This window comes from Saccostrea cucullata, unplaced genomic scaffold, assembly GCF_032062105.1.
Source record: "Saccostrea cucullata isolate Sc308-1 unplaced genomic scaffold, CSIRO_AGI_Scuc_v1 ctg832, whole genome shotgun sequence".
NCBI lineage: Eukaryota > Metazoa > Mollusca > Bivalvia > Ostreida > Ostreidae > Saccostrea > Saccostrea cuccullata.
The window spans coordinates 55,830-83,042 of NW_026924820.1; the positions used below are offsets into that span (position 1 = coordinate 55,830).

Here is a 27,213-nt window from a genome sequence, read left to right on the forward strand (position 1 = left end):
TATCAAGATATTGTTCGTTTTATCTTTTGTATTTGTAACCTGTTTTGCCTTCTCTATGGCATGTACATGTTTCCCTCAGAACCCTCAAGTAAAATTCTGTAACTCTGGCTTAGGTTACGTGTTTATTATACCGTAATCACAAATGTCAATGTTGTTAAAATATTTCTTGTATATATTTTAGGTTTAAAGGTATACATTTGATCTATATATCACTTTTACAGAACAGTTACGGTCCAAACCTGGGAAGAAGATCAATATACACTGCCTCTAACAGTGCTGCCTGTGGATCTTACTTTGAATTGAATCAGACTTACATCATAGCGGGTAAGTTTATTTAAAAAGGAGTTTCATACACTGATATAAAAACAGTTATGAGCGTGAAGTAAGCTGGACATTGCTGAATGCTGGGATCATGACAAAATTATGAAATTTCATGACATAAAGTTTTGCTTGTTTTTATGCCTGTTTTTTTTTATCTAAAAGGACATGTAAATTCTATGTAAATTCTAGTTAGAGAGATATGTCATTTTATTTGCAGAAAGTATATTGTGTGTATCATTATGTCAACAAGTTATAAGTTACTAAAAGTTACCAATTGAAAATAAGCCACACTGGCTTTCATCGGCTATCCCTTGCCTTAGGTATCTGCAATATATATTTATTTATGATGAAAAATATGGAATTTATGAACATTATTCAGGCTCAAACATCATTAAACAATAAAATTAGGACCGGTGCAAACACGGACCTGCAAAACATAAGAGGTTTTGGAGTTATAACGTTAATTCAATCTTTCTTATGAAATTTATGTTTTACAGTTCATTTCTTATACCATGATCACCCCCTTTTTTTAATATATGTATATCAATTATACCATACTCATGTACATTTCCTATTCGTGAAAAAGAATAGATAAAATAAAAGGAAATAGACTGTTACTGTTTTTAAAACAAAATTTCATTATTTTCATTTCATCAGAAAAATAATTGTTTAAGGAAACTTTCGTTAATAAATTGTTGATCTCATGATTAAAACTGTTTGTTAAAAAAGAAAAGAAAAGAAAGCTTATACCGTTGTAACTAAAGAAGCAAAACCGCATTATTCAATCATGCTGCCACATTATCAAGAACAATCATGTATATTCATGAAACCTTTATCTTCCTTGCTATGATTTTGTTATTCATAATTGGGAGGCATACGAAGTGGAGTTTAACTACAGGTTTATTTGATCTAAATGATATTGATCTTTTTTAGGAAGCATTCCAAGAAGAGGGGTTTGGACTACAAATTTCTGTGCTCTTTATTATTTGTATAAATCTATCTCAAAATTTCAAAGAGAAGCCTTTAAACGTGGAATATACAAGAGAAATTGTGGCTGCAATGTAGGTAAACATGATATATTTTTTAGATATTTTCTTTTTAAGGCAAAGCGATTTTGGTTATATATTAGGTGTTGTACAACCAACTTTTGCTTCCATATTAAATAAGTTGAGATAAAAACTCTTAATATAAAAGTGTAAATATATTAACTGTAATTAAAAGATTACTTATATTCTAAATTTTACTAAATAGAAGTAACAACATACAAAATGATGAAATTAAAAAATAATGAGGTTTTAAATCTGTAACAGACATTGCAAACATTGATGTTTTTAAATTATATTTCATACGATTCTGATATGCAAACATACTTTAAAAAATATATTAGTTTTCATATTATTTTTCAGGTTGTTGACTGCACTGGCGTATTCGGTGAAAGAAAGTGTTTATTCCAGCTACACAACCAGTGTTTCATAAGATTAAATAGAAATTGCTGGTACACTCATAATGCTTGTACACAATCAAGGTACGGATGTGACTGGGACACCCGTTCTTGCCGTGGGTCATATAAAGGAGGATGATAAATGTCAATTACTCAAATGAAAAAGTAATGGCGATCGAATACAGAATAGGCTTGACAGTAACATGAAGTAAAACAATGAAAAATGCTGTCAATTTTCCTTCCCCTGGTTTTAATCCAAACAGCCTCATTATCTAAAAAGAAACATAAAGTGAATTTTGAAAAATGAAAGCTTTTAAGTTGTTTTTTTTTTCCAATTTTCTAACCGATAATCATCATCCCAGCTGAGTAACCAGATGATCGATGGCGACATGACTGAGCAGACTTTTATCAGTAATTTATGTGATTACAAAAGACTTGGATGCAATGCTTTGATTTATGTACTTTTAAAAAATAAAGTAATGTATTTGATATATATCGACAGTTTGGTTTTATTTATCAAATTTAGGTACGCTTCAGAAAAAAACTGTTTCCTGTAATGGCTTAATCTTAAAAAAGTAAATCAATACTCAATAATTCTTCTTCATAGGTATTTTTAATATCTTTAGTATGTTAGATATTAAAACATTTAACTATTTTTTTCCTTGGTGTAGAAAGACAAATTCATGTTCATAACAAATAAAATATCAAGATAATTATCAATTAAGGGTTTTTTTTTCCATTACACTCACTAGAAAGCATGATTAACCCATTGTCATGCCCAATCACGAATTCGAATTATATTTAAAGTAAAAAAAGTTTAGAGAAATTTGACGACATTAAATAAAGTAATGACACTGATATTTTCTCACTTAAAGAAAAAACAAAATTACAAAGTTCAAAACTTATATTTTACTCTTAAAGAAAATTGTTTTAAGTACATTAAAATAATAACAATAGATACGTTTGTATACTATTCTGAATAATATTTTTTCATTTTTGTGTGATTGCTTTCCATCTGAAGATCTAGTATTTACATTGAAGATCACTGAATATCGCAGATAGTGCTATTGGAACACTAGCTTTTCTGTCATTTCTAAGTCTGTCTTAAATGTGATCGACACATACTGTAGCTGTATACTGTATAAAGCATATTTTCCTGTGACATACGCTGAAGGAGATACCTTATAAATGGAAAGAAGAAGGTATGGATTTAGCTTTATTGTGCCCTAAAATGAAATGTCATCAAAAAGTTTTCAAACTGCCTTAAATATTAGTTAAGTATATGATTTTGATAAATCAGGAAAGAATAAGGCACAAAGAATTACCATTCTGCAAATATGGCGTCATAAATGTGATGCTTTTTTTGTATTTTTAACAGAAAAAGCCTCAAATTAGCCATTTTCAAGGGTAATTTTCCTTTAGAAAATAATGTCCACAGCCGTCGCCCACTTTAATATTTTGATATGTTGTGCAAATAACAATAAAAAATCACATATCTCAAAATCTTTGTGGGCGATGCCTGTGGACAATATTTTCTGATAGAAAATTCCATTGAAAATTGGAAACATGGAAAATGCATATGTTTATGACGTCACAATTAGCATTTAAAAACGCATGTGAGAAAAATGATTTGTATGATTTTCTGCATGGAATTTCAATGATTCAGAAAGCATTAGTTTTCATCTTTGACACCAGATTTTATTTTTTAGAAAATCACAGGGCAGGATTTGTCAGAAACCATTCCTTGTTCTTTAGCGAGGAGCAAATTGACGATGTCCTTAAAAATTGGTATTTTATTTTTAGCGAGATGCGATTTTATCGAATTTAAAAAGCTCACTAAAGAAGCTTTTTCAAATAAATCGCAATTTATTTTTAGCGATATTTAATTTAGGCGATCTTTGTACCTTCGCTAACAATGCCAAAATTTCCTCGCTAAGAATTCTGCTTATACGGTATTTGGAAAGTCATTCTTCTAGACCATTTTCATTAATTATATTTCAATCAACTATTGATAGAAAATATACAATCATTCGGTGTTGACATTCTGCCTGCTCTGTAGACTACCCAACAAGGAATGGTCGGTTCAATATTCTGCCTGACCTTTAAAATTCCCAACGATTGGTTGAGTATTCTACCTGATTGCTATTAAATTCTCGACCAGAATCTTCTAGAATAAAATATAAGGATATAACAAACAGTATTCAAGCTCAAAAGTCCATTTAGCAATACAAAATAAGAGCAGTGCAAACATGAACCTGCAAAAAATCAGAGGTGGGATCAGATTCCATGGAAGAGTTAGAATCCCCTGCCGACCGGTCACAATTACTATGTGCTCCTTGTCATGATCTGAAAAAACGGGAAAACTCATCGACAATTTTGTGTGTATATAATGGCCTAACAATTGGTATGAAAAATGTCAGTCAGCATTTGACTAAATGATAAATTTAAACGAGACTGCTGATATTCTGTTTAAGCAACTTCTTTGTTTATAATTACCTCCTAGATTGAGGTATTTCATTGTTTTAGTAGTATGGTATTTTAAAGAACTATTTATTTTTAATTTTGTATGATGGTATTTGTACGTAGGGAGAAGGATATGGATATAACGAACTATATTCAATCTCAAAGTCCATTAAACAATACAAAACAGGAGCAGAGCAAACACGGACCTCCAAACCATCAGAGGTGGGATCAGGTGCCATGGAGAAGTGAGCATCCACTGCTGACCGGTCACTCCCGCCGTGTGCTCCTTGTCATGGTCAGGAAATTACGGAAAAATCTGTCGTCAATTCAGTGTATAAATAATGGACTAACAATTGGAATGAAAAAAGTCAGTCAGCATTTGACTCAATGATAAATTGTTTTTGCTGACAAGACCATAAAACTTACGAAATGATGACTTAAAGAGACTGCTGATATTACCGTTTCATCAACTTGCTTGTCAATGATTTATCTCGTTTTAGAAATTGTTCATACGTAGAGTATGCTCTTGCGTAACGAATCAACTGAGATATATATACTCCGTATACAGGTGATGAGGGTATACTGCTGCCTAAGTAAGGGAAGTTGACGATAGAAAAACGTGATGATAATTTGAAGTCGGATAATTGTTCTTCAGATCTAATGTTTCTTGTTGATTTACTCGACTTATGTCTTCTATTAGTTTTTGATATTATAGACAGCTGCTTTTTTATAAAAATGGAACTCGTAAATTTACTTACCTTGTCCTTGGTCATTTGCAAATTTATTTTGTTTAAAAACAAACTGATTGTACACGCAAATATTTTGATGTTGACATTAAAGATTGCTTTTATTTTGCATGATTGTATTTATATGTGATGATAATTAAAAGTCGGAAAAATGTTCTTTATATATAATGTTTTGTACCTGCATATCTGTACCTCGCTGGTCTAAAAGAAATGTCCTCTACGACTAGAGAACTACAGTACCACCCATTGAAAAAAGTTTATATTTATTGCGTGTACAAAAGTTCGGTGTTTCTCGATTTCTTTCTCCGAATTTTTACGCTGTCATCTCAGAAATATTTCTAACCGTTTGTTTCTAAACTATTCTTAAACTATTTCTACAACATAACATTCTCTAAGACTGTCAATAATAGCCCTCCTGGACCTTAATACCAGAACATCGAAATTCTAGCCATTTTGGATGGCAAGATAATTCGGTCCACTTCGAACTAAGTTTGGCAATGTTAATTTTTATCACAAGAAGAATGTGACCCTAAGTTATGCGACAAACCGTGTGAGCTTAAAAGTGCAGGGCATTAGATACCTATTGACTTATCCGACTGTAAATAAATATTATCTTATTTTATCTATTTATCATCTTTAAAAAGTAATAAGAAAAATTTCCCTCTATATTTTAATGATAAACCAAGACGTTTTTTTATATAAGTTTCAGTTATAATTGTAGATAAGCAATTAAAATCGTTAATATTTATGCATGGCTTCATTACACGCTTATCAAGACAAGGTGGTAAATTTTAATTCTAATAATGTAACCTTTACCTGTACCTTTGTAATGTAAAATTCAAAATATTTGCTCATCTTGGTCATGCCTATGAAAAGAAAATATTTTGGAATTTAAATGAGTTAAAACATAAAAAGGTCTTTTTGACAGGATCATGATTTCAAGAACACAAGTGATATGACAGTTTGGAATTTTTCAAGCACTGGATGTGAACGAAGCTTAATTATACACTGATCATGAGTATTATTTAACAGCTTCATAATGACATTCGAATAAAAGTCACAACAAACATACTCAAAAAGTGTGATCCCCCGCTTTTGGTGTCATTTAGGATGGGATGTCATTATCTATGGCATACTGCGTAGTGCCATTCAAAAGTAATCAGCAAAGTATTCAAAAATTAGGTTTAACTTGAAGATCAAGGTTAAGATGACAAAATATCATAGCATGCACGGACACTTCTTGTCACAGGTAATGCTCATGTCAAATATGAAAGTCCAATTACTCTCGATGAAAAGGTATAAGGAAATATAACATGTTTGAAAAGTATGTTAAAATTCAAGCATTAGGCCACAGGGTAAAAAATCATGGTATATTTAGGTCTTGGCAAAGGTAATATACATGTGTAATATGAAAGCCTTGCTTTTTCCTTTCAAAACTTGTGACCATATTTATGTAATGTTAAATTCTTGAAAAGTATGTCAAACATCATGTTCAAGGTCACAGAGTCAGGAAATTTAAAGGTCTTGTCACAAGTAACGTGCGTGTGAAATATGAAAGCTAGAAGTTTATCATATCATTCAAAAGTTATGACTAAGTTTAAAGTTTTTTGTGACAACCAGACAGACTGACAGACGATCAGACAATGAAATTTAATATCACTTTGCTTTCCCGGGGTGATAAATATAAACAAAATGTTGAGCAGGTATGAATTAAAAGATAAAAACAATTGAATAAGAGTGTGTGTCACAAATAGACAATAAACATCCACTTTAACAAATACTCAGACGAAGGATTTAACTTCTTATTTTTTTCTTCGCAGATTTCAATTAATTATTTCAAAATAGATATTGAGGGGAATCCCGAATGTAACGTAATTATCATTTCATTTAGCCTCAAGGTAGATCTACAGATTTACCTTGTGCAGTACATCACGTTTGATTATAAAAGTGCACATATTTTAGTAGTAAATAATTAAAACAAATCTATTGTGTTTTTATTATGACAATTATATTAATAAGAGTTCCTAACTCTGAATAAATTTAAGAAAATTGAAACCTTGCAAAATTGTTTTTTTTTCTAGCTGTAATGCAATGTTTAATTTTTTTTAGGGGAAAAATGAAACTTTATAGATTCCCCTATCTGAATACTTTAAAATCCCATATGCTGAGTTCACGAATTCATGTAAACAAACTGAATATTTTAATAAATTGTCAATTACTTAGTAGAATTTTCCTTTTTACGAAATTCTTTTTTGCGCAATATGTTAATTCTATTAAGATGTAAGATTTTTTAAAATTTTTTATTTTTTATGACTGTGGTTTTTTGAAAATTCGCGTTAAAGTCGTATATATATTCACAAGAACTTAGAAATCTCAGTATTTCACGAGACACGATCATGCATACTATCGTTTTATCTCTGATATTTGTTGCCTGTTTTACCTATTCCATGGCATGTACTTGTTTGCCTCAGCATCCTCAAGTACAGTTCTGTAACGCTGGCTTTGGTAAGACAAGTGTTCTATACTCTTACCATAATTGCCTTTTAATTTTTAATTAATTTTGTACAAGCTTTTACATCAAATTTTTATATGGTGTATCTATATATTTAAATTTTATGAGTTTTGTTACATTTAAAATTCATAGTTATCACAATAACTACTGTGCAAATAATTTTATACAAATAAATTTAATTGTTAAATTTTGTGCTTTTACTTTCTTGCATTTTTCCTCTCCTTTTTATAGTTGTCAAGGCAAAAGTCTTGGCTAGAAAACTGGGTAACAACGAATTTGGACAAGAAGTGAAATATGAAGTCAATATTCTTGAGGATTACAAAGTACTTTTTAAACTGTTTTCCTACTTTTGTGCCTGTCTTAAATCTAATTTTAAGTGCATTTACAAAAAAATTACCTGATAAAGATTGATTTTCAGCATTTTATAATAATGATTTTTACTTCCACAGAACGGTTACGGCCCAAACCTGGGAAGAAGATCGATATACACAGCCTCTAACAGTGCTGCTTGTGGTTCTTACTTTGAATTGAATAAGACTTACATCATTGCAGGTAGTTTTTTTTTCTAAATAATATAGTCCCACAGAATGTTCTCAATACGTTCTATTTCCACTATTGAAGAGTTAAAGTTCTTAGTGCGCTCTTTTGTGAAAAAGTCGGAGAATGTACAAATCTCGCGGGATTTCTGGGACAAACGTTATATAAACATGTAAACAACATGTTGAATATCGATGAACAAATCTTAACAAATTGCATATGAAATATCTTATTGTTGTGGACTTTATGTAAATCAAGAGTACAGATGACAAGGATATTAATTTACATCTATTGGTGATCGTATGTATCTATTTATCGTAATGGTACATTTAAAGACAATACACATACCTCGAAAATATCGTATTTTTTATTAATGGACGATAAAACTGGGGTTTTCGCTCTTTTACACACGTCTTTTAGTTCTCCTATTCATTAGTTAGAATGACAAATGCACTTAACATTTAAAATTGGATTGAGACTAGCATGTTTTGTATTATCCGCAATGCTGTCCCAGTCAGATGACCAAATGCGCCTCTAATTCTGAAGAGTTCACTAATGGAAATACAACGTATTGTTTGTGTGTTTGTTTTATCTATTATTTCAACATGCATGTAAATTCAAGATAGAAAATATACTGATATTAGTACTGTTATCAAAACAAATTTATATTGTTTTAATTCAATTCGATTAAGTATATAAGGAAACCTTCTAAATAAATTGTTGATCACACGATTTGTATTTTTAAATAGAAAATTTACATTACTGCATTATTTAATTTTATTTTATTTATTGCCACAATTTCAAGAAAAAAAATAGCATTAGACACTATGAAAAAATAAACTTTTTTCTCTTCTTGTCTTTTTTTAAATATTAAAACTTCAATACAGAAAAATAATTATATTCAGAATAGAAATGTCCGAAAGCAAAACCCCTTTACAGGTATCGTCAATCCTCGATTAGCGTTATGTACAGAGTTTAGCAAATTGAACACACCCGTACACAGTTTTTGTAAACAGGGCACGAGCTGTTATTGTTAATGTTTACGATTCACCGGGTGTGTTCAATTGTTAAAGTCTGATCACCTTAATTGCACGGACTGTCAATATACTTTGCGTTTGTTTTGCTTACGAACATTTTAATCTGAATTTTCTGAAATATATTTTCAATATTTTTCAGTAATACACAATATTAAAAATAAAATTAAAACTGAAAGTGCAAGGACGTGTCAATCAAACCCATCTAAAAATTTGAAGTTTCAATAACTTTTAGATGAAATAAGATTTTTAACATATTTTCGTGCGAAAAGCTATTACAATATATAAGTCGTGATATTATACATAAAATAACTTAAATCTGTGTCTATGCACCTTTAATGTGTTCTAAACAGTATTCATAAGACTATCTTTTTGTGAGGCATTAGAGGAGGTTTTTAGAGTACAGACAGCATCATATGGCTAAATGTTTTTATTGATCTATGAAAAATATGGAGATAACGACAAGCATTCAAGATCAAAAGTCAATAAACAATTCAAAGTGGGAGCATAGCAAACACAGACCTCCAAAACATCAGAGGCTGGATCAGGTGCCAAGGAGAATTGACCATCCCCTGCCGACCGGTCACACCCGACGTGTGCTCCTTGTCATGATCGGGAACAAACGGGAAAATTCGTCGTCAATTCAATGTGTAAATAATGGAATACCAATAAGTATGAAAAAACCACAGCAAGCATTTGACTTAATGATAAATTCTATTTGCTGACAATGTAATTGTATCGACCAAATTACTTACGAAATGATGACTTTAAATGAAACTGCTGCTATTCTTGTTTCATCAACTTTTTTGTCGATAATTTACCTCGTATAATGTTGAGTTAGTAAGGGAAGTTGACGATGGAAAGTTTACGTTTGTCTTTCTTTTTAGGTGGCATACGAAGAGGTGTTTGGACTACAAATTTATGTGCTTTCACTCATCGTTATAAATCTCTATCAAAATATCAACGAAAAGCTTTTGAACGCGGAATATACAAAAGAAACTGTGGCTGCAAGGTAAGTAATAATTTTTTGTGGGTTTAGATTTCTTCTTTCAGAGAGGAATTTTTATTTATTTATTTATTTTTAATTAGCTGTTTTCTGATCAAAGTAACGTCTTATTTTTACTCTCATTTTAAATAATTTGCGAAGAAAAATATTTGACAAAAACCTGTATATTGAACAGTAATTAAAAGTGTAATACTTCTAAGTGAAGTTCTAACTAAAAGTGATCAACATTATTTGTCCCACAATTTAAAACATGGAAATTTCGTCTTTAAAAAAGAAAAAAAGGTTTCAGTCACCAGGGACTTTGTTTAAAATTACAGTTACTCTCCCAACAACAAATGAGATTTATTTTACATGAAACAACGTAACAAAAAGATGACAGTAGGGGAATAATGAGATTAATCGGTAATAGATACTGCAAGCATTGATAATGTTTTAAATGAAATTTAAAATGGCTATGATATGCCTACATACTTAAAAGATTGATTGCTAACATTTAATGATAATAATGAATTAATATTTTTCAGATTGTTGACTGCGTATTCAGTGGAAGTGAGTGTCCAGCCCAGTCAAATAACCAGTGTATCATAAGATCTAATAGAAATTGTTGGTACACTCAAAATGCCTGCACAAAATCAAAGTACGGATGTGACTGGGACACCCGTTCCTGTAATGGACAATATAGACCAGGAAAATAAGCGGCACTTAAAATAAAGAAATTAAGAATGGCAATCGAAAAAGAATAGACTCGGCAGTAACATCAGTTAAAACAGTTAACACACACTTTGCAAACTGATCAATACCCCTCTCCCCTGATCTCATATCCAAACAGCCATATTATCTATAAATAAAGTTTTAACTGAATTTTGGAAAACAACAACTGATGAATATTATAGTTTTGAATTGATTCTTACGACTAACTGATTCCAAATTTTCTAACCGATATCTTTCATCAGAAAGTTATATAATAACGAACAATTTTTTTTTAAATTTATGTACAAAGTACCCGGTATATCTTTGAATAAAGAAATATAATAGATATTAATTGAGTTTTGTTTATTTCCTTTTTGGTACGTCTCAAGATTAGACAAATTACACGACATAAGATAAAGAAATGTTACTGACACTTTCTGACTTCAGGGAAAAAACACAATTACTCAGTTCAAAACTTATATGTTATGCTTCAAATATCGTGTTAAGTTCATAAATATACTGAAAGGATAAAGAAAGACATAGTAAAACTTTTGAATTAAATCAAAACTATTATTTCGAATATGTTTTCCAATATTGTTATCAAATATTTTTAATTCATCTTTAATCAAAAAGTGACCAAAATCTTGCGTGGCTTTGACTGATAATTCATTGGTTATTGAAATAGATATGTTGATACCCCCCAAAATTAAAATAATTCTCATCATCTCCCTTGCGCATCAGTAACAGCGTTGATTCTCCTGTGCACTGAGTTCACCAGAGCATTTATCTTTCTCATAGGATTATTATTCAACCCTTCCGATGGTAGTCCTAAGGGTTGAGAGTAACTGTAACATTCTAAATCCAGCAAAGGATGTATTCACTATGACAACAGAATTGACCTGTAGGAGAGAACAATTTCCCGGAAAAGGTGACATTTAAGAAGTAATCTTTATTTGCTGTTTTCTACCGTATATATGTCTAAATTTTTTTAATTTGTATTTTATATCTAAGATTCATTATTTACAACTTTACAGTAAACCTCCAAAGTTGGCTGAAACACCATTTTGTCCGTTAAAGCATTGATTTTTGCATGGATTTTGGCGTAGAAGCCCTTCAGCGCAAGCCTGTCCCTAAATAAAAATGTGATATTTTGATAGGTTGGAATGTAAAGAATAATTTAAGATAGGATTCTTTTAGGGGCACCCCTGTCCTAGGGTTGAATTTCACAAAAAACCTACAAAAAATGAGGTAATCTGATTTTGATACCCTGCTTCAAATTTATATACCTTCATGCATATATAGTCAGACTAGCTTGATATATGCGCTGACTTTTTACACCGTGGAAACTTTCTTTTTAAAGTCGGGGGTTCGAATCCACATGGTATCACACTTTTAAAGTTTTAAATTTCGCCTTTTCAAAGACCGTTTTATTTTTTTTTTAATATAGACTTGTGTATTTTCCTTCAATTATTTATCCTTTTTGCATACCCATTCTTGATATAAGGAACACTAAAGAGATATCAAATCGTAACAATCAAATGTACAGTTGTCAGGCAGGCGGAACAAACCTCAGTATAAGCACACTTTCTCCAAGGACAAGGATAACTCACTCTGTATTACTCGATACAGATATTCTTGGCAGCAATGAACTACGATTAATTTCAATTGTATATATTCCTTAGAATTTGATCCCATTGATTTTGCTACATATATCAGTAACTGTACTCCCTTGGATTTCATTTAGGCCTATATAATTTGCACACATTAATGACATGTTTTATTTTATCCACGGACAAATAGCCTAGACGTAAAGAATAGAATTCCAGAGACAGTAGACAATGTGCAAGACAAGTAAAGACAAATAACATAATCAATTATTATACTTGGATTTAACAAACTCAGAGAATGAATGAAATGGTTCATTCTACCTCTACTCACTTAAAAAAAGATTTAGGAAAAACAAATTGTTAAATGTATTCAGCCTAATGCCATTAATCAGAGCGGAAATCGACAAGCTTTTTGTAGAGAAAAAACCAGGCCCGGTCCTAAGGTCAGATCCCTATTTATAATGAAATGATCCTTTGCCCGCCCAATAAATCCCAAGAATTTTCTATTAATGATAGAATTTACAGAATCCAGCTGGTTTGGTACAAGTGAATGTTTGTAAGAAAGTCTCAACAAACACAAGCTACATTTCCCAGTGTGAACATGCTAAAACCATTACGCATACGACGCATACGTACGCATGTGAGAGTAAAATCGGCGTTAAAGTTTCCAAGCTCGCGGTCCAAATTAGAGCAGAGGGTTTCTGTCAATTTCAGGGAGAACAAACTAATTCAGGGAGAACAAACAAATTCAGAGAATTTGTGTCCCCCGCTTAGGGAAAAGTAAACCAGTTTGGGGGGAGGGGGGGGGGTCGGATCCCCCTGACTGAATTTGTAGAATTTTTAAATGCATACATGTATACTGAAGCAAACAAAATATGTCAATATAGATATAAAAATTTGATTGCTTATTATACCCGCACTTTCTAAAGAAAGTTCGGGTATATTGTTGTTACTCATGTCCGTCCGTCCGTCCGTCTGTCACACTTTTCTTCCCTGAACTCCTCTTACATTTTACACAGTAGCCTAATCATCTTTTGGGAGATGGTTGGTGGTGTCATGTAGATGTGCAGTACGGTTTCGGAATTTTGATTTTGCCCCGGGGGGTCAAATGGGGGTCGAAAAAGGACGTTTTTTATGCAAAAAGCCCCGTCTTCCCTGAACTCCTCTTACATTTTACACAGTAGCCTAATCATCTTTTGGTAGATGGTTGGTAGTGTCATGTAGATGTGCAGTAAGGTTTTGGAATGTTGATTTTGCCCCGGGGGGACTAATGGGGGTCGAAAAATGATGTTTTAAAAATGTCTTAAATGATTTCTTTAACACTAAGCGAAATACAAATAAAAAAGGATAGAGGTCAAGGTCACAGGAATGTGCAAGGTGAAGTTTTTGATGCAGTTTAGTAGCTTCACTAATACATATTAGCATATTATGTTTGATAAAAGTATCTTGAATTATTTAATGAAACAGAGCTTAACAGTTTTTCTAAAAAAAGAGAGGTCAAAGGAAAGGTTGGGGCCAAAATGTTGTTCCAGTTGACAAGCTTACATCAGTATGAATTTACTATTAGCATATGAAGTTTGATAAAACTATAATTAATGGTTTATTTAAAACTTAGATAAACACATATTTTGAAAAAGTAAGGTCAAGGTCAAAGGAAAATTCAAGGTCAAAATAAGTTGATGTATTAATACCTCTCAGCAGTATGTATCAGCATATGGAGTTTGATAAATATATCTTGAATTGTTTATTCAAAACTGATCTAGACATTAAAATTAGAAAAGTGAGGTCAAGGTCACAGGAAAGGTCAAGGTAAAAAAGAGTGAAGCATTGTAAAGCTTACATCAGTATGTATCATCATGTGAAGACAGATGGAAGGTGGGAGGACGGACATGACAAAACTATACATGTATTCCTAATCATGGTGTGGCATAAAAAACTTGAATCTACATTATATGAGGATGTTTCCATCTATCAAGATTATACAAGCAAATTCAAAGAATTGTGGTCCTCTGCTTTCTGTGTTTTAGTGAATGGGATGCCATAATTTATGGCAGATTGTGTGTCAAATGTGCACCCCTATCATATATCAATTTTTGAAAATTGGGTCAAAGGGGAAAAATCATAGCATGCTCTCAAACATTTTGTTGCAGGTAATGTACATGTCAAATATGCAAGTCCTATCTCTTTTGATTCAAAAGTTATCTATACAATATAATATTTTTGAAAAGTAGGTTAAACTTCTAGGTCAAGGTCACAGAGTCAAAAGTCATGATATATTTAGAAAAGTCTTTTCACATGTGTAATAAACATGTATAATTTGAATGCCCTTTCTTTTCTCTTTCAAAATGATCAATTTAAAATGTTATGTTTTGGAAAGTAGGTAAAACTTAAAGGTAATCATAGTATATTTAGAAAGTTTTGTGGTAATGTACATGTGAAATATGAAAGCACTATCTCTTATTATTCAAAAGTTATGACCAATGTTAAATTTATTTTGACAGATGCACATACTAGCTGTCAATAAGATGGACAGACTTAGAGGACAATCTTAAAATAAATCAAAACCCAATAAAAACAGGCCATATATACACATCCACATTCACAGATTGAATGTTATACTGTACTCCAGTAAAAAAGAATTATAACTTTATGACATGCAATAATAAATACCTCTTTTATATCCAGATTCATCCTGATTTTGCTTTTTCCAATCAGGGATCAATAACATTATCTAAAACTTTGCATGTCCCTTCACCAATCTCTTTGTTTCTCTCTGACCTATAGTGCTGGTGGTTTGAAAATTGGCGCAAATACTAGTCTAACACAGGATGTAAATAGATAAGTTGTTCTTGGAAGCTTTTACTACTCTTAGATAATTCAACCCTAAACATGTCTGTTAATCAAATGAAATGCTAACAAAATATTACTTGGATGCACACAAGTGTAACGAAATACTTTCAAAATGCAATTTCTTTCTGCGGAGTGTAAAGAAACATTAATAAAACACCAACATTCTAATGAAACATTAACAAAATACCATGCCATCCCAATCCTATAAAGTGTTGCATTGATGTTTCGTTAAATGCAACACTTTCAAAACGTACAAACAAAATACAAAAGTATGTTTTGGTAGGGTTTTGAAGATATTTTAAAAGTATTTTGTTAGATTTCTTTTTCATTTGGGTATGAATTAATTATAATACTTGAAAATTCTGTGAAAATGTATGTGATTGGAAAAGTCAATCCTTGAATTCAAAATACTGTGAAACAAGAAGTGTTTATAATGTATCAAAATGAGATTGTGTTTAGGTTGTGTTTAGATGTTTTCAAAGACTTGCATGTGGATTATAATTTTAAAATTCAAATTTAGTGGTTTATTGATGATTTGTTACTTATGATTTGTTAGTAGTTTGTTAGAGTGTTTTGTTAGCCTCATTTGCATGTGATTTGCTATACTATCGGAATACTTTCAAAACACAGTGTTTTGTAAGTAGTTTGTTAGAGTGTTTCATAAGTAGTTTGTTAGAGTGTTTTCAAAGTAATTTGTTATAGTGTTTTGTTAGCTCATTTGCATGTGATTTGCTATACTATCGGAATACTTTCAAAACACAGTGTTTTGTAAGTAGTTTGTTAGAGTGTTTCATAAGTAGTTTGTTAGAGTGTTTTCAAAGTAATTTGTTATAGTGTTTTGTTAGCTCATTTGCATGTGATTTGCTATACTATCGGAATACTTTCAAAACACAGTGTTTTGTAAGTAGTTTGTTATAGTATTTTGTTTCCCCCTTTTTTCATTTGGGAATATTAACTCGATCCTTCCCCTCACCCCTTCCCAGACCCCTGTTTGTTCGTGTATGCAAACTACTATTTGTTTTTACATTTAAAAAAAATGTTTATACAAATAGTTTAATGTGGTCCCTCTCTGAATGATTTTCATTCCTAATTTTAGGAACATAGGTTGACACAAATTCATGAATAAAATGTCAAGTAATCTTATCATTGATGCACTTTTATTTAATTTAATGCAGTCATATTCAAATTGTGAACATTTCCAGCTCATTAGGAGAGTGGGGATGACCTCTAGGGGTTCATAACCTTTATACCATTAAATTTACATAACATAATAAGACAAGTAACAAAATTATGTATAGTCAAATGAAAAAAGTTTCCTACTATTTAGGAGTCACATGATCATTTGTCAATAAAAATGACTTTGGATGCCAGTGTCCCTCCACCCTAGAAAACAGACCCAACCATAACTTCTTCTTCTTCTTTTTTTTTTTTTTTGCTTCTCAGGAAATTCTGGTCTGGACCCCCCCCACCTCCCTCCCAGAAAAAAAAATCCGGATCTTGTAACTGAATGTAACGTTGATAACGGGGGATAACTCTTCAGAATGTGAAATTCGTCTATTGTAGCATCGGATGACCTTTGATCCTTTAAACTTGAACCTAACCGTTTGCATTTCAGACTATTTTACCCAAATCTATACCAAAACTTGTACTTACCGATTGTCATTATTTAGGCCTTGTCATCTTCATGAAATATAATCCAGTTAAAACACAAAATGAAATAATTCCTACTGACATATATGCAATGATGCACATTAGTAGCCTACTGCACGTGCAGTGAAATCTAAAATGATAATGCCAATGGTAAAACTAGTACTTAAGTTGGGTACGTGACGCAAGCCCAATGTGATGCAGGTGTTCAGATACATGTATAGTGCAAGAACAAATTGAAAATTATCATTTACAAAAGATGTTTTATTTTAACTTTGCCATCTAGGCCTATTTCCAAAAACAGGCAAATACGGTGTGTTTGTGTGTGTGTGTTGATGGGAGAGGGGTGCGGGTTGACTAAATTGATTGTGTATATGGCAGCTTTCAAGAAGTTTCTGCCTAATCAAATATAAATAAACTTTGCACATTTTGAAAAAATTCATCAAAAACGCTTTACACTAATTTGAATAATATTATTTTTTGTTAATCTATATTAGAAAATAGATTTAAAAAGTTCCAATTACGTACAAGTAGAATTTTTAGCGAGGATTTAATTTTTGGCATTATTAGCGAGGGTGCTGACATCGCTAAAATTGAATACCGCTGAAAATTAATTGCTTATTATTTGTAAAAGCTTCTTGAATTAGCATTTTAAAATCGCTAAAATTACTTCTCGCTAAAAATAAAATAACAGATTTTAGGTAGAAATCGCTAAATTTGCGTTTCGCTAAAATTTCCACTTATACAGTATGTGCCAAAAATTTATACACCCCCCCCCCCTTTATCAAACCTAATTTACATTATTAATTTAATTCTGTTGTTTTTTTCCGACTGGTAATCAATTATGAATATGAAATACCAATAAGATGGAGTCCCATGGGTCACATGGTCACTAGCTGCAAATCTGTAGTGTTATGGTTTTATATATTAGTCTTTGACCATAAAGCTACAAATCCTGTAATGCAAAAAAGGTGCAATTTACGGCGCAATATTTTTTGCGCACTTCTGGGGAGATTTTCTCCACTTTCCAGCATCGGTTAATTTACTACCTTTCACTCCCTAATTCTAGGCACATTGTTTAACTAATCTGTATATTTTATCCATCTCCAATCCTTTTATAGTCGTCTCTACACGTGATAAATTCGCTTGATTAAAATTATTTGTTAGATTGCTGAAAATTCACATCAAGCGAGTTTATTGACTGTAGAGATGACTATAAATGGCTGGGGGGTAGACAAAATATACATATTGGCTACAGAATGTGTCTAAAATTAGGGAGTGAAAGGTAGTTGATTGACCAATGCTAGAAAGTGGAGAAAAACTGCCCAAAAGTGCGCAAAAAATATTGCGCCGTAAATTGCACCTTTTTTGCATATGGGGATCTGTAGCGTTATGGTCAAAGACAAATATATAAAACCATAACGCTGCAGATCTGCCGCTGCATGGTCACCTGAGCATATTATGCTCAATTTGATGAATACATGTATTATGTAAATTATTGAATTATATTGACTTTTTCCTTGGTAAAGCCCAATATGAAGAAGTGTGCATTTAGAGGCAAACACCTTAGTGCGGGTATTACTGTCTCATGACAGCATCTAGTTCTTAATTATGTGTATAGAAGATTCTTTTTATATTGAATATTGATCACACTGTAATGATAATTTTATGAGTTTGTACAAGCTAGACCTAATAAATTTTTTTTTCATTTCACATGCTGAATACTATCATTTAGTTGAAAAAAAGTATTTCGGAGAAAAAAAGAAAATGAATCGCCCGGGAATCGAACCCGGGACCGATATTGTCAAAATTTTACACAATGCATGGTGTCTAATTAACCTTTATTAAACAGTTTTCATAGATGTAATATGAATAAAAAGTCCGCCGAGAACCTGTTTTATACGTAATAACTCTCCTCATGCCCCTGTGCTAAAAATAGCGACATGTAATACAATAAATACTAATAAAACAAACGGGGCGGGACACCTTGAGAGGGGTGAGAGAGTTCCTAGGGAGTTTGGGTATAAAATTACCTTGCAAAAGCTCAAACTCCTCTTGAAATATCGCCCGGTAAGGATAGTGTTAAACACAGAGAGAATGTATAAATTTACGACCTTGAACTTTGACCTTTAAACCTCAAACTCAATAGGGTTCTTCCTTAGGCCACAGGGAGTTGTGAAATTTCATTGCAAAAGCTCAAAGGGTTCTCGAGATATCGCGCGGAAGCGAAAGTGTTATAACAGACAGAATTTGCGAGTTTATGACCTTGACCTTTGACCTTTTGACCTCAAAATCCATAGGATTCTTTTTTAGTCCATCAGGAGTTGCTATGCAAAATTTCATTGCGAAATAGAGATATCGTGTGAAAACGAAAGCGTTACAGACAGAATGACGGATGGACGGACAGACAGATCCAAATTAATATCCCCCACTTTTCAAGCGGGGGACAAAAATATGAGTATGATTGTCTGCTGTATAAGCAGAAAAGCCCTATCTTGATGTGACGTTATTACGCGCAAACGTCACCGTCATGATTGGTTGGAAACCATTTAATTTACTGTCTGACAACCAAAAAACATTTTTGGTTGAAAAGTTAAAAACACACTGCACAGCAACATGTTGTTGCCTTTTTATTCACTTGTGCAATTCAATTACTAGACCCAATGTAACTTCCGTCAGCCATACCTTGATTTCAAGAAATTTATACTGACTGCAACGATGGAAAAACGATGTCTACAACTCTAATGCATCGTTTGGCACCAAAAAATGTGATCACAAAATTGTCATCATCAATATGCACGTGTTTTTGACTTTTTATCACTTTCCCTGCGTGACGCCATACATTTCATGGTTGAATAGTTTTGACCAGCGACTTAAGTGCAAAGTAACCAAAATGCACATCTGACCAATTTTCATAATTTTCGGCCACATAGTCAAAACATTTTCACAGATTATGTTCTTATCCGTTTCTTTTTCCTTTTAGTATATTATAAAAATATATATAGATACTCTGAAAATTTTTAGTCATAAGTTGATAGTTGCTGTCAATCTGACGAACAACATTTATTTACAATGAAAATCAATTAATATTGCAGAGAATGTCATTGGAACACTTTTTTTCTGTCATTTTATTTTCCATTTTCACTTCTGATACACGTCAGTTAAAATGCATTAAAGAGGTAGTCTGATATTTTAAAGAAACTTTCTGTTTTTATTATTTCGTATGAATGTATTCATATTTATCGATGAGATGTAGTTGGCAAATAGCTCTTCAGATCTAAGGTTCCTCGTTGACTTAATCGAGTTTAAATGAATATAATATTATTTTAGCTATCTAGCAGCCTTAAATAAAAACAAAATCTCGTTATTCTTCTTTGATCGTATAAATGAAGCGTTCAATCTGAATAATGTTATATTAAATAAATTGTTTTTGTGTAAGTTCCTTTCACAAACGTGACTTTACAATTTAAAAAGTCAATATTTTTAAATGAATCCATTGCCCTTAATAAAGAAAAGGTAGTAAATTTAATTCTGATTTGTATATCGCTTAACTTTGTTATGTAAAATTCAAAACATTCTATAACTAAGCCCGGCCTCAAAAAAAAAAAAGAAAAAGAAAAAAAAGAAAAAAGAAAAGAAAGTGTTAAAGCCGCTTAATCCGAAACAGGCACGTCTTATCTTACACAATAAAAGTATGTCATTACATAGATAATATATAAAAATAAATTAAAAGATTGATTTAATAGTTTATTACAAAAATTCTTACATGGAAAACATATATCAAAAACCTTATCGACAAACCCGAGTATGTTTTTTCCTTAGTAGAAAGCCTAAGTCATAATTATATATCTCTTAAAAATTTAGAAATTAATTGAATATGATCCATGGTAATTTTTGTATTAATATGCACATTTAAAGAATAAAGAAAAATCAGATATTTTTAAACATTTTTTTTTAAAGGAGGCTAAAATATTGTCCATGTACAGGTATAAGTACTTTGTTGTGAAAAATGAGATATAAGCGATAAATTTAATTTTTCGAAAGCGATTTCACACGATATCAACATAGGATTATTTTTGTGTGACCTAACAAAAATTATATAACTTTTGAATTTTGATATCTTTTAAAAGAAAAAGACTTTAAGTATATAATTTGAAAAAAGTTGAAACAATTTATGGACAATTATTTTTCAAGAAGAAAAACAAATATATTTTGTTCGCGATTAGAATCGGACTAAGCGGCTTTAAGCAGTTTCAGTCGACTGTTATGTAATAGGGTCGTCTTCCATATGATCATGATTTCGAGTTAAAAAATAACATTCAACAAGAACAAGTGTTATGACCAAAATAGTTATATTTTCCACGGACAGGATGTGAACGAGGTTTAAATATACACTTAAAATGAAGATACTCTGACCAGCTTTGTTTGACATTTAAATACAATTCACAATTATCACGAATCTGTTTTGTGGGCTCGGAGGTAGTTATCAGAAAATATAAGTATGAATTAATTAAAATGTAAACAATTGAATAAGAGAGTTGTTTCATAAATACAGTTGACAAAAAATATTAACAGTTTTCTCTTTATCATTAAAGAAATAAAAGCACATTCTTAGCACATATATCTTAAGTAAAACATCAAAGTACAGACAATGGACTTTCCTTTTGTATTTTTTCTTCGTATATACCAATTAATTCTGTTAAAATAAATGCATCTGGGAATCCCAAATGTATTTTAATTATCTTTTAGACTGCAGGTAGAACTAAAGATTTACCTTGTGCACTTCTTAATGTTTGATTATAAAAGCGCGTATATGTATACAGGTAAATAAGAAGAGTTCTGTTTTGTTTTTAACTTTTTTAATGATAATTGTATAGAAAAGGATTTTTAACTTTGAATAAACTGGAGAAATTTGAAACCTTGCAGGATTTTACATTCAGTTGCAAGGTACAGTTTTTGCAAAATTTGATTTGTTAAAGATTTCAAAATTTTCATCCTTTAAAATGTCACATTCTGAATACGAGTTCATGTAAACAAACTTAATATTTTTTAATGAATTTAAATGAATCGTCACTTATTTTGTGGGATTTTCCTTTTTACGTCAAAATTCTTCTGCACAATATGTTAATTCTATGAGAAAAATTATTGACGTATAGCTGTGGATTTTTTGAAAATTCGCTTTCGAATTGTATATAAATTAGCAAGGACGTAGAAATCTCATTATTACAGATAAGGCGATCATGCATACTATAGTTATATCTTTTGTATTTGTTGCCTGTTTTGCCTTATCTATGGCATGTAGATGTGTACTTCAGCATCCACAAGTAAAATACTGTAATTCTGATTTTGGTAAGGCATTTGTTATACTATAATCATTTATGTCAATGTTGTTAAAATATTTGTAGATCTAAAGGTATACAATATATCTATATATTCACTTTGTATGACTTTGTCACATTTCAAGCTAAGGTAGAAAATGTATAATTATTATGCAAATGATTCGATCCAAGGGAAACTAATATCAAATTTTCGTGCATTTAATTTTTTTCTCTCTTCTGCATTTTTTCAAAAGTTGTCAAGGCAAAGGTTTTGGCAAGAAAACCGGGTAACAACGGATTTGGACAAGAAGTGAAATATGAAGTCAACATTCTTGAAGATTACAAAGTACTTATCCCGTGACACTTAAATAAACTTTTTTCTACTTTTTGTCGTGTCATAAATCTAGTTTAAAGCGCATTTACAGGCAATTTTCTGTTAAGGATTGACTAATTGTATTTTATGATAATGATATTACTACCACAGAACAGTTACGGTCCAAACCTGGGAAGAAGAGCAATATATACCGCCTCTAGCAGTGCTGCTTGTGGTTCGAACTTTGATTTGAACAAGACGTACATTGTAGCGGGTAGGTTTATCATATATATAATCTTGAACGTTCTAATTTAATTATGAAAAAGTAAAACTTAGTGCCTCAATGACTTTTTCCTTGCTGTTATGATTTATAAAAATAGTTTAAATGGCTCACAAAATGTCTTACTACATGCATCATTGCACAAAACATGGCTTAAAGACATTTTTTCGTAAGATTATGGTCGATATATTGACCTTGTTAAGTGATGTTTTCCATACTTATTGTCGTCACCCGCATGGCGCAGTGGTTGGAGCGTCTGCTATAGAGTCGCAAAGTAAGGAGTTGATCCTTACTTCGCGGGTTCGAATCCCACTGTGGGAAATGGAGACTGGTCCTTCGGATGAGACCATATAAACCTAGATCCCATGTCGCAGTAGGTGGTGGCACGATAAAGATCCCTCCCTGCATAGTGGCTCTGAGTGCCAAGTACATGACAAAATTTGCAGCTCACCACGGACAAGTGGTGGCGTCGCCATAAGAGTGAAAAATTCTCCAGAAGGCCGTTAAGCCCCGTCTCTTCTCATTCAAAATTTATGATCTAGGTTTTTTAGCTCACCTGAGGCGAAGCCTCAAGTGAGCTTTTCTGATCACATTTTGTCCGTCGTCCGTCCGTCTGTCCGTCCGTAAACTTTTCACATTTTCGACTTCTTCTCAAGAACCATTGGGCCAATTTTAACCAAACTTGGTACAAAGCATTCTTAGGTGAAGGGGAGTTTAAATTGTAAAATTGAAGGGCCAAGTCCCCTTACAAGGGGAGATAATCAAGAAAAGACAAAAATAGGGTGGGGTCATTAAAAAATCTTCTTCTAAAAAACCACTGGGCCAGGAAAGCTGAAACTTATGTAGAAGCATTCTTGGGTAGTGTAGATATTAAATTGTTAAAATCATGACCCCCGGGGAAGGGCGGGGCCACAAAAGGAAATATAAGTTTTACATAGAAATGTATAGAACAAATCTTTAAAAATCTTCTCCTCAAGAACCACTGGGCCAGGAAAGCTGAAACTTATGTGAAAGCATCCTTTGGTAGAGTAAATATTAAATTGTTAAAATTATGACCCCCGGGGGAAGGGCGTGGCCACAATAGGGAATCCAAGTTTTACATAGAAATGTATAGAACAAATCTTTAAAAATCTTCTTCTCAAGAACTACTGGGCCAGGAAAGCTGAAACTTATGTGGAGGCATCCTTGGGTAGAGTAGATATTAAAAATTGTTAAAATCATGACCCCCGGGGGAAGGGCGGGGCCACAATAGGAAATATAAATTTTACATAGAAATATATAGAAGAAATATTTAAAAATCTTCTTCTCAAGAACCACTGGACCAGGAAAGCTGAAACTTATGTGGAAGCATCCTTGGCTAGAGTAGATGTTAAATTAAAATCATGACCCCTGGGGGAAGGGCGTGGCCACAATAGGGAATATAAGGTTTACATTGAAATATTTAGGAAAAATCTTTTAAGAATCTTCTTCTCAAAAACCACTGGGCCAGGAAAGCTGAAACATCTGTAAAAGATTCTAAAGTATTAACATCATGAAAAGGTAGGGGTAGGGGGCATGAGAGGTATAGCAAGAGGGGAAATCTGGTAAAGAACTTCATCACCCAAGTTACTCAGGTGAGCGATGTGGCACATGGGCCTCTTGTTATGTGACAGATTGAAAGACGAATGATATTTAATGTCCCGTCGCTTTCGCAAAAGCAAGGAATAAAAAAGTATGCCATATGGGAATATTAATTATACAAATTGATTACATTGTGTGTGCAAGACTGAAAAAAAATATTAAAAATGGGTTATTACTTAGCTTAATTGAGCACGAAGTAAACTCGACATTGCGAAATGATAGGTACATTGTACGTGAAAGAGATATTTCTTTGGTTTTTCCTTCTTCAATTTTATCAATTAATTTTAAAAAATCCTCTAAATTCCAGATTAAAAAAGACTGTAACTGGTATGGAAAACAAACACAATGTTTCCAAATTATCGAATAACTGACTCAGAAAAACTTGCTGCTCACATAAATGGTATTGATTCATTTTGAAAAACATATTAGATAATAACTAGATGCTGCTCTGCATTATTTATTCACCTTAATAATTTTTTTTCTTTTTAAGGAAGTGTTCAAAGAGGTGTTTGGACAACAAATTCATGTGATCTAAATGGTCTTTATAAATCGTTCTCAAGATATCAACGAAAAGCTTTCAATCGCGGAATATACAAGAGAAACTGTGGCTGCAATGTAAGTAAAATATTGGGATTAAGTACTTTCTTTCATGAGCAGAAGAGACTGTGGGTTATACGAACCATGTTACACCTTATATTTGCTCTCATTTCAAGTACTCTGCTAGGAGCAATATTTGATAGAAACGCGTAAATATATTAACAATAATTAAAAGATCACTGATATTTTCAATGGCGTAAAAATTTAAAGCATAGAAATTGAGCACATAAAATAGCACAAAAAGGCTTAAGTTCAGATTAAAGAATTTCGCTTAAGTATCAGAGAAATTGTTTAAAATCAGTTACTTTCTATTTAACAAAATTAAGTTAATTCTTATCGTAGATAAATGTATAAAGAGGAAGAAATCAAATTCTGAATACGTTTTTTTTTCTTTTTTTAAAATCTCAGCAAGTTATGCTTCTTTACATTTACAATAAATCATAAAAGTTTTTTTAAAGATCTTGTTTATGTACTAAGTAAAAATCAAGCAAAACTTTTAATTCTTAAAATAAGTTTTGATGAACAGTTAGAAATAACAAGATTTTTTTTAAAAATCGGTAACAGACACTGCAAGAATTCATATATCAAATTATGTATGTTTTACAAAACATACTCATAAGGATTGGTGGCTTAAAATAAAATAAAAAAAAAATAATTTTACTTTTTCAGGTTGTTGACTGCATCAATTTATTTGGTGGAAGGGAGTGTCTGCCCAAGTCAAATAACCAGTGTATCATGAGATCTAATAGAAATTGCTGGTACACTCAAAATGCCTGCACACAATCAAAGTACGGATGTGACTGGGACACCCGTTTCTGTCGTGAAACATATAAACCAGGAAAATAAAAATCAAATGACATAGTGGAATAAGTGATGGGAATCGAATACAAAATAGACTGACGTGATGTTTTCACACTGAATACCACTAACACCCAACAAACTGACTAATATCCCCTCCCTGATCTCAATCCAGAGAGTCTAATTATCTTAATGCACCTTAACCCAGAAATAAACAGCAGCTTATCAACGTTGTTTTTAAAAATGAATTTTCAACTCAACGACCTTCGAGTAACTATCAGATAACTATCGTTTGACCTAGTAAGCAGTTGACCGATTGCAAATTGCCTACCCTAAAAGGAAAATGTAGATTCTCATAATGAACGTACAAACTACATCTTTGAATCTTCGAATAAGGAAATAAAGTCGATAGATACCAGGAATTTTACTTGATTTATTTTTTGCGGGGGTTAATTTCCTTGTTTTTGGGGTGTGATGCGAACCACAAATTCATGTCCACCACAAAATACAAAATGTCATACAAATAACTAAATATTTTTTCATTCATAAGTAAAATATCTCGTTAGTGTGTGAATTAATTAAGCATATTTTGCAAAATTAATTTTCTTCTTAATTTCCAATCTCATAATCTGTAGCTTCGTCTGCTCACAGTGTCGAGGGCAAAATTCAGATTCACAACAAATAAGATTGTTTTATCATGTAATGGATATATGCCAAATACTGTTCTATATGTAAAATTATCAGACTGTTTGAGGCCCATTAGGGCCAAAACTGTCTGATAATTTTACATATAGAATAGTATGAGGCATTTATCTTACTTAAAACATTGCCATTTAAATGTCCAAAAGTTACCTGGAGGAGTCCGATAATTACACAATGGGAGATCAGGCATCCATTGTTCCCTACCCTTCTAAAAAAAGATAAAAGGAATGAGGTAATAGAAACAGTGAGTGAACTCTTATTTCATTTCATTTATTCAATGGCAATCGTTTAGCTAAGAAGGACAGGGGTCCAGTGGTGAAGGATTTTTTTTATTATTTTGGAACATTTTTTTTTATTAAGTGTATAAATTGACATTGATGCAGACATAATTTTGGGTGATAACTATTATTACCATCACCATGGAAAGTGAAAATATGCGGATTTTTATCCTGAAGTTTTAGTTTATATAATGGAAATTCTCGTGTTTTAAAAGTACGGCCATCGGGAAGCAAACCTAAAATTATCAAATTTTTCCTCAAAAATGGATTTAAATTCGCTAATTCAAAGTGTTGTATCAAAAATGCTTTAAAAAGTGGAAAGTGTTAATTTTGAAGAAGGATTAAACTCGATTATTTTCTCTCATGGAATTGCTATTTTGTAGCAACTTAGTTCTCTTGTGTTTGCTTTCCCTGAAAATTTTCCTAACATTTTTTTTTTGTTTCTGGACATCT

At 31.9% G+C, this 27,213-nt stretch overlaps 3 protein-coding genes across 5 annotated transcripts in view; 2 read left to right on the top strand and 1 right to left on the bottom strand.

Annotated features, from left to right (window-relative positions):
• The window catches only part of LOC134267372 (17-beta-hydroxysteroid dehydrogenase 13-like), a 51,323-nt gene that overhangs the window by 12,655 nt on the left and 11,455 nt on the right, over nucleotides 1-27,213 (bottom strand). The window lies entirely within an intron of this gene.
• Nucleotides 21-26,202, top strand: LOC134267373 (metalloproteinase inhibitor 3-like). Of its 3 annotated transcripts, none has more exons than XM_062749592.1 (5): nucleotides 21-113; nucleotides 22,427-22,518; nucleotides 22,657-22,759; nucleotides 24,876-25,000; nucleotides 25,652-26,202. In XM_062749592.1, exons 1-5 carry the CDS (start codon nucleotides 56-58, stop codon nucleotides 25,826-25,828), a joined length of 555 nt encoding a protein of 184 aa, XP_062605576.1. In that variant the 5' UTR covers nucleotides 21-55; the 3' UTR covers nucleotides 25,829-26,202. The 3 variants fall into 3 exon arrangements, with proteins under 3 accessions (XP_062605576.1, XP_062605577.1, XP_062605575.1); XM_062749593.1 differs by lacking the exon at nucleotides 21-113 and adding an exon at nucleotides 21,639-21,677; XM_062749591.1 differs by lacking the exon at nucleotides 21-113 and adding an exon at nucleotides 22,071-22,203.
• LOC134267376 (metalloproteinase inhibitor 3-like) lies at nucleotides 7,360-10,996 on the top strand. The gene is made up of 5 exons (XM_062749595.1): nucleotides 7,360-7,476; nucleotides 7,715-7,806; nucleotides 7,933-8,035; nucleotides 9,942-10,066; nucleotides 10,585-10,996. Exons 1-5 carry the CDS (start codon nucleotides 7,368-7,370, stop codon nucleotides 10,753-10,755), a joined length of 600 nt encoding a protein of 199 aa, XP_062605579.1. The 5' UTR covers nucleotides 7,360-7,367; the 3' UTR covers nucleotides 10,756-10,996.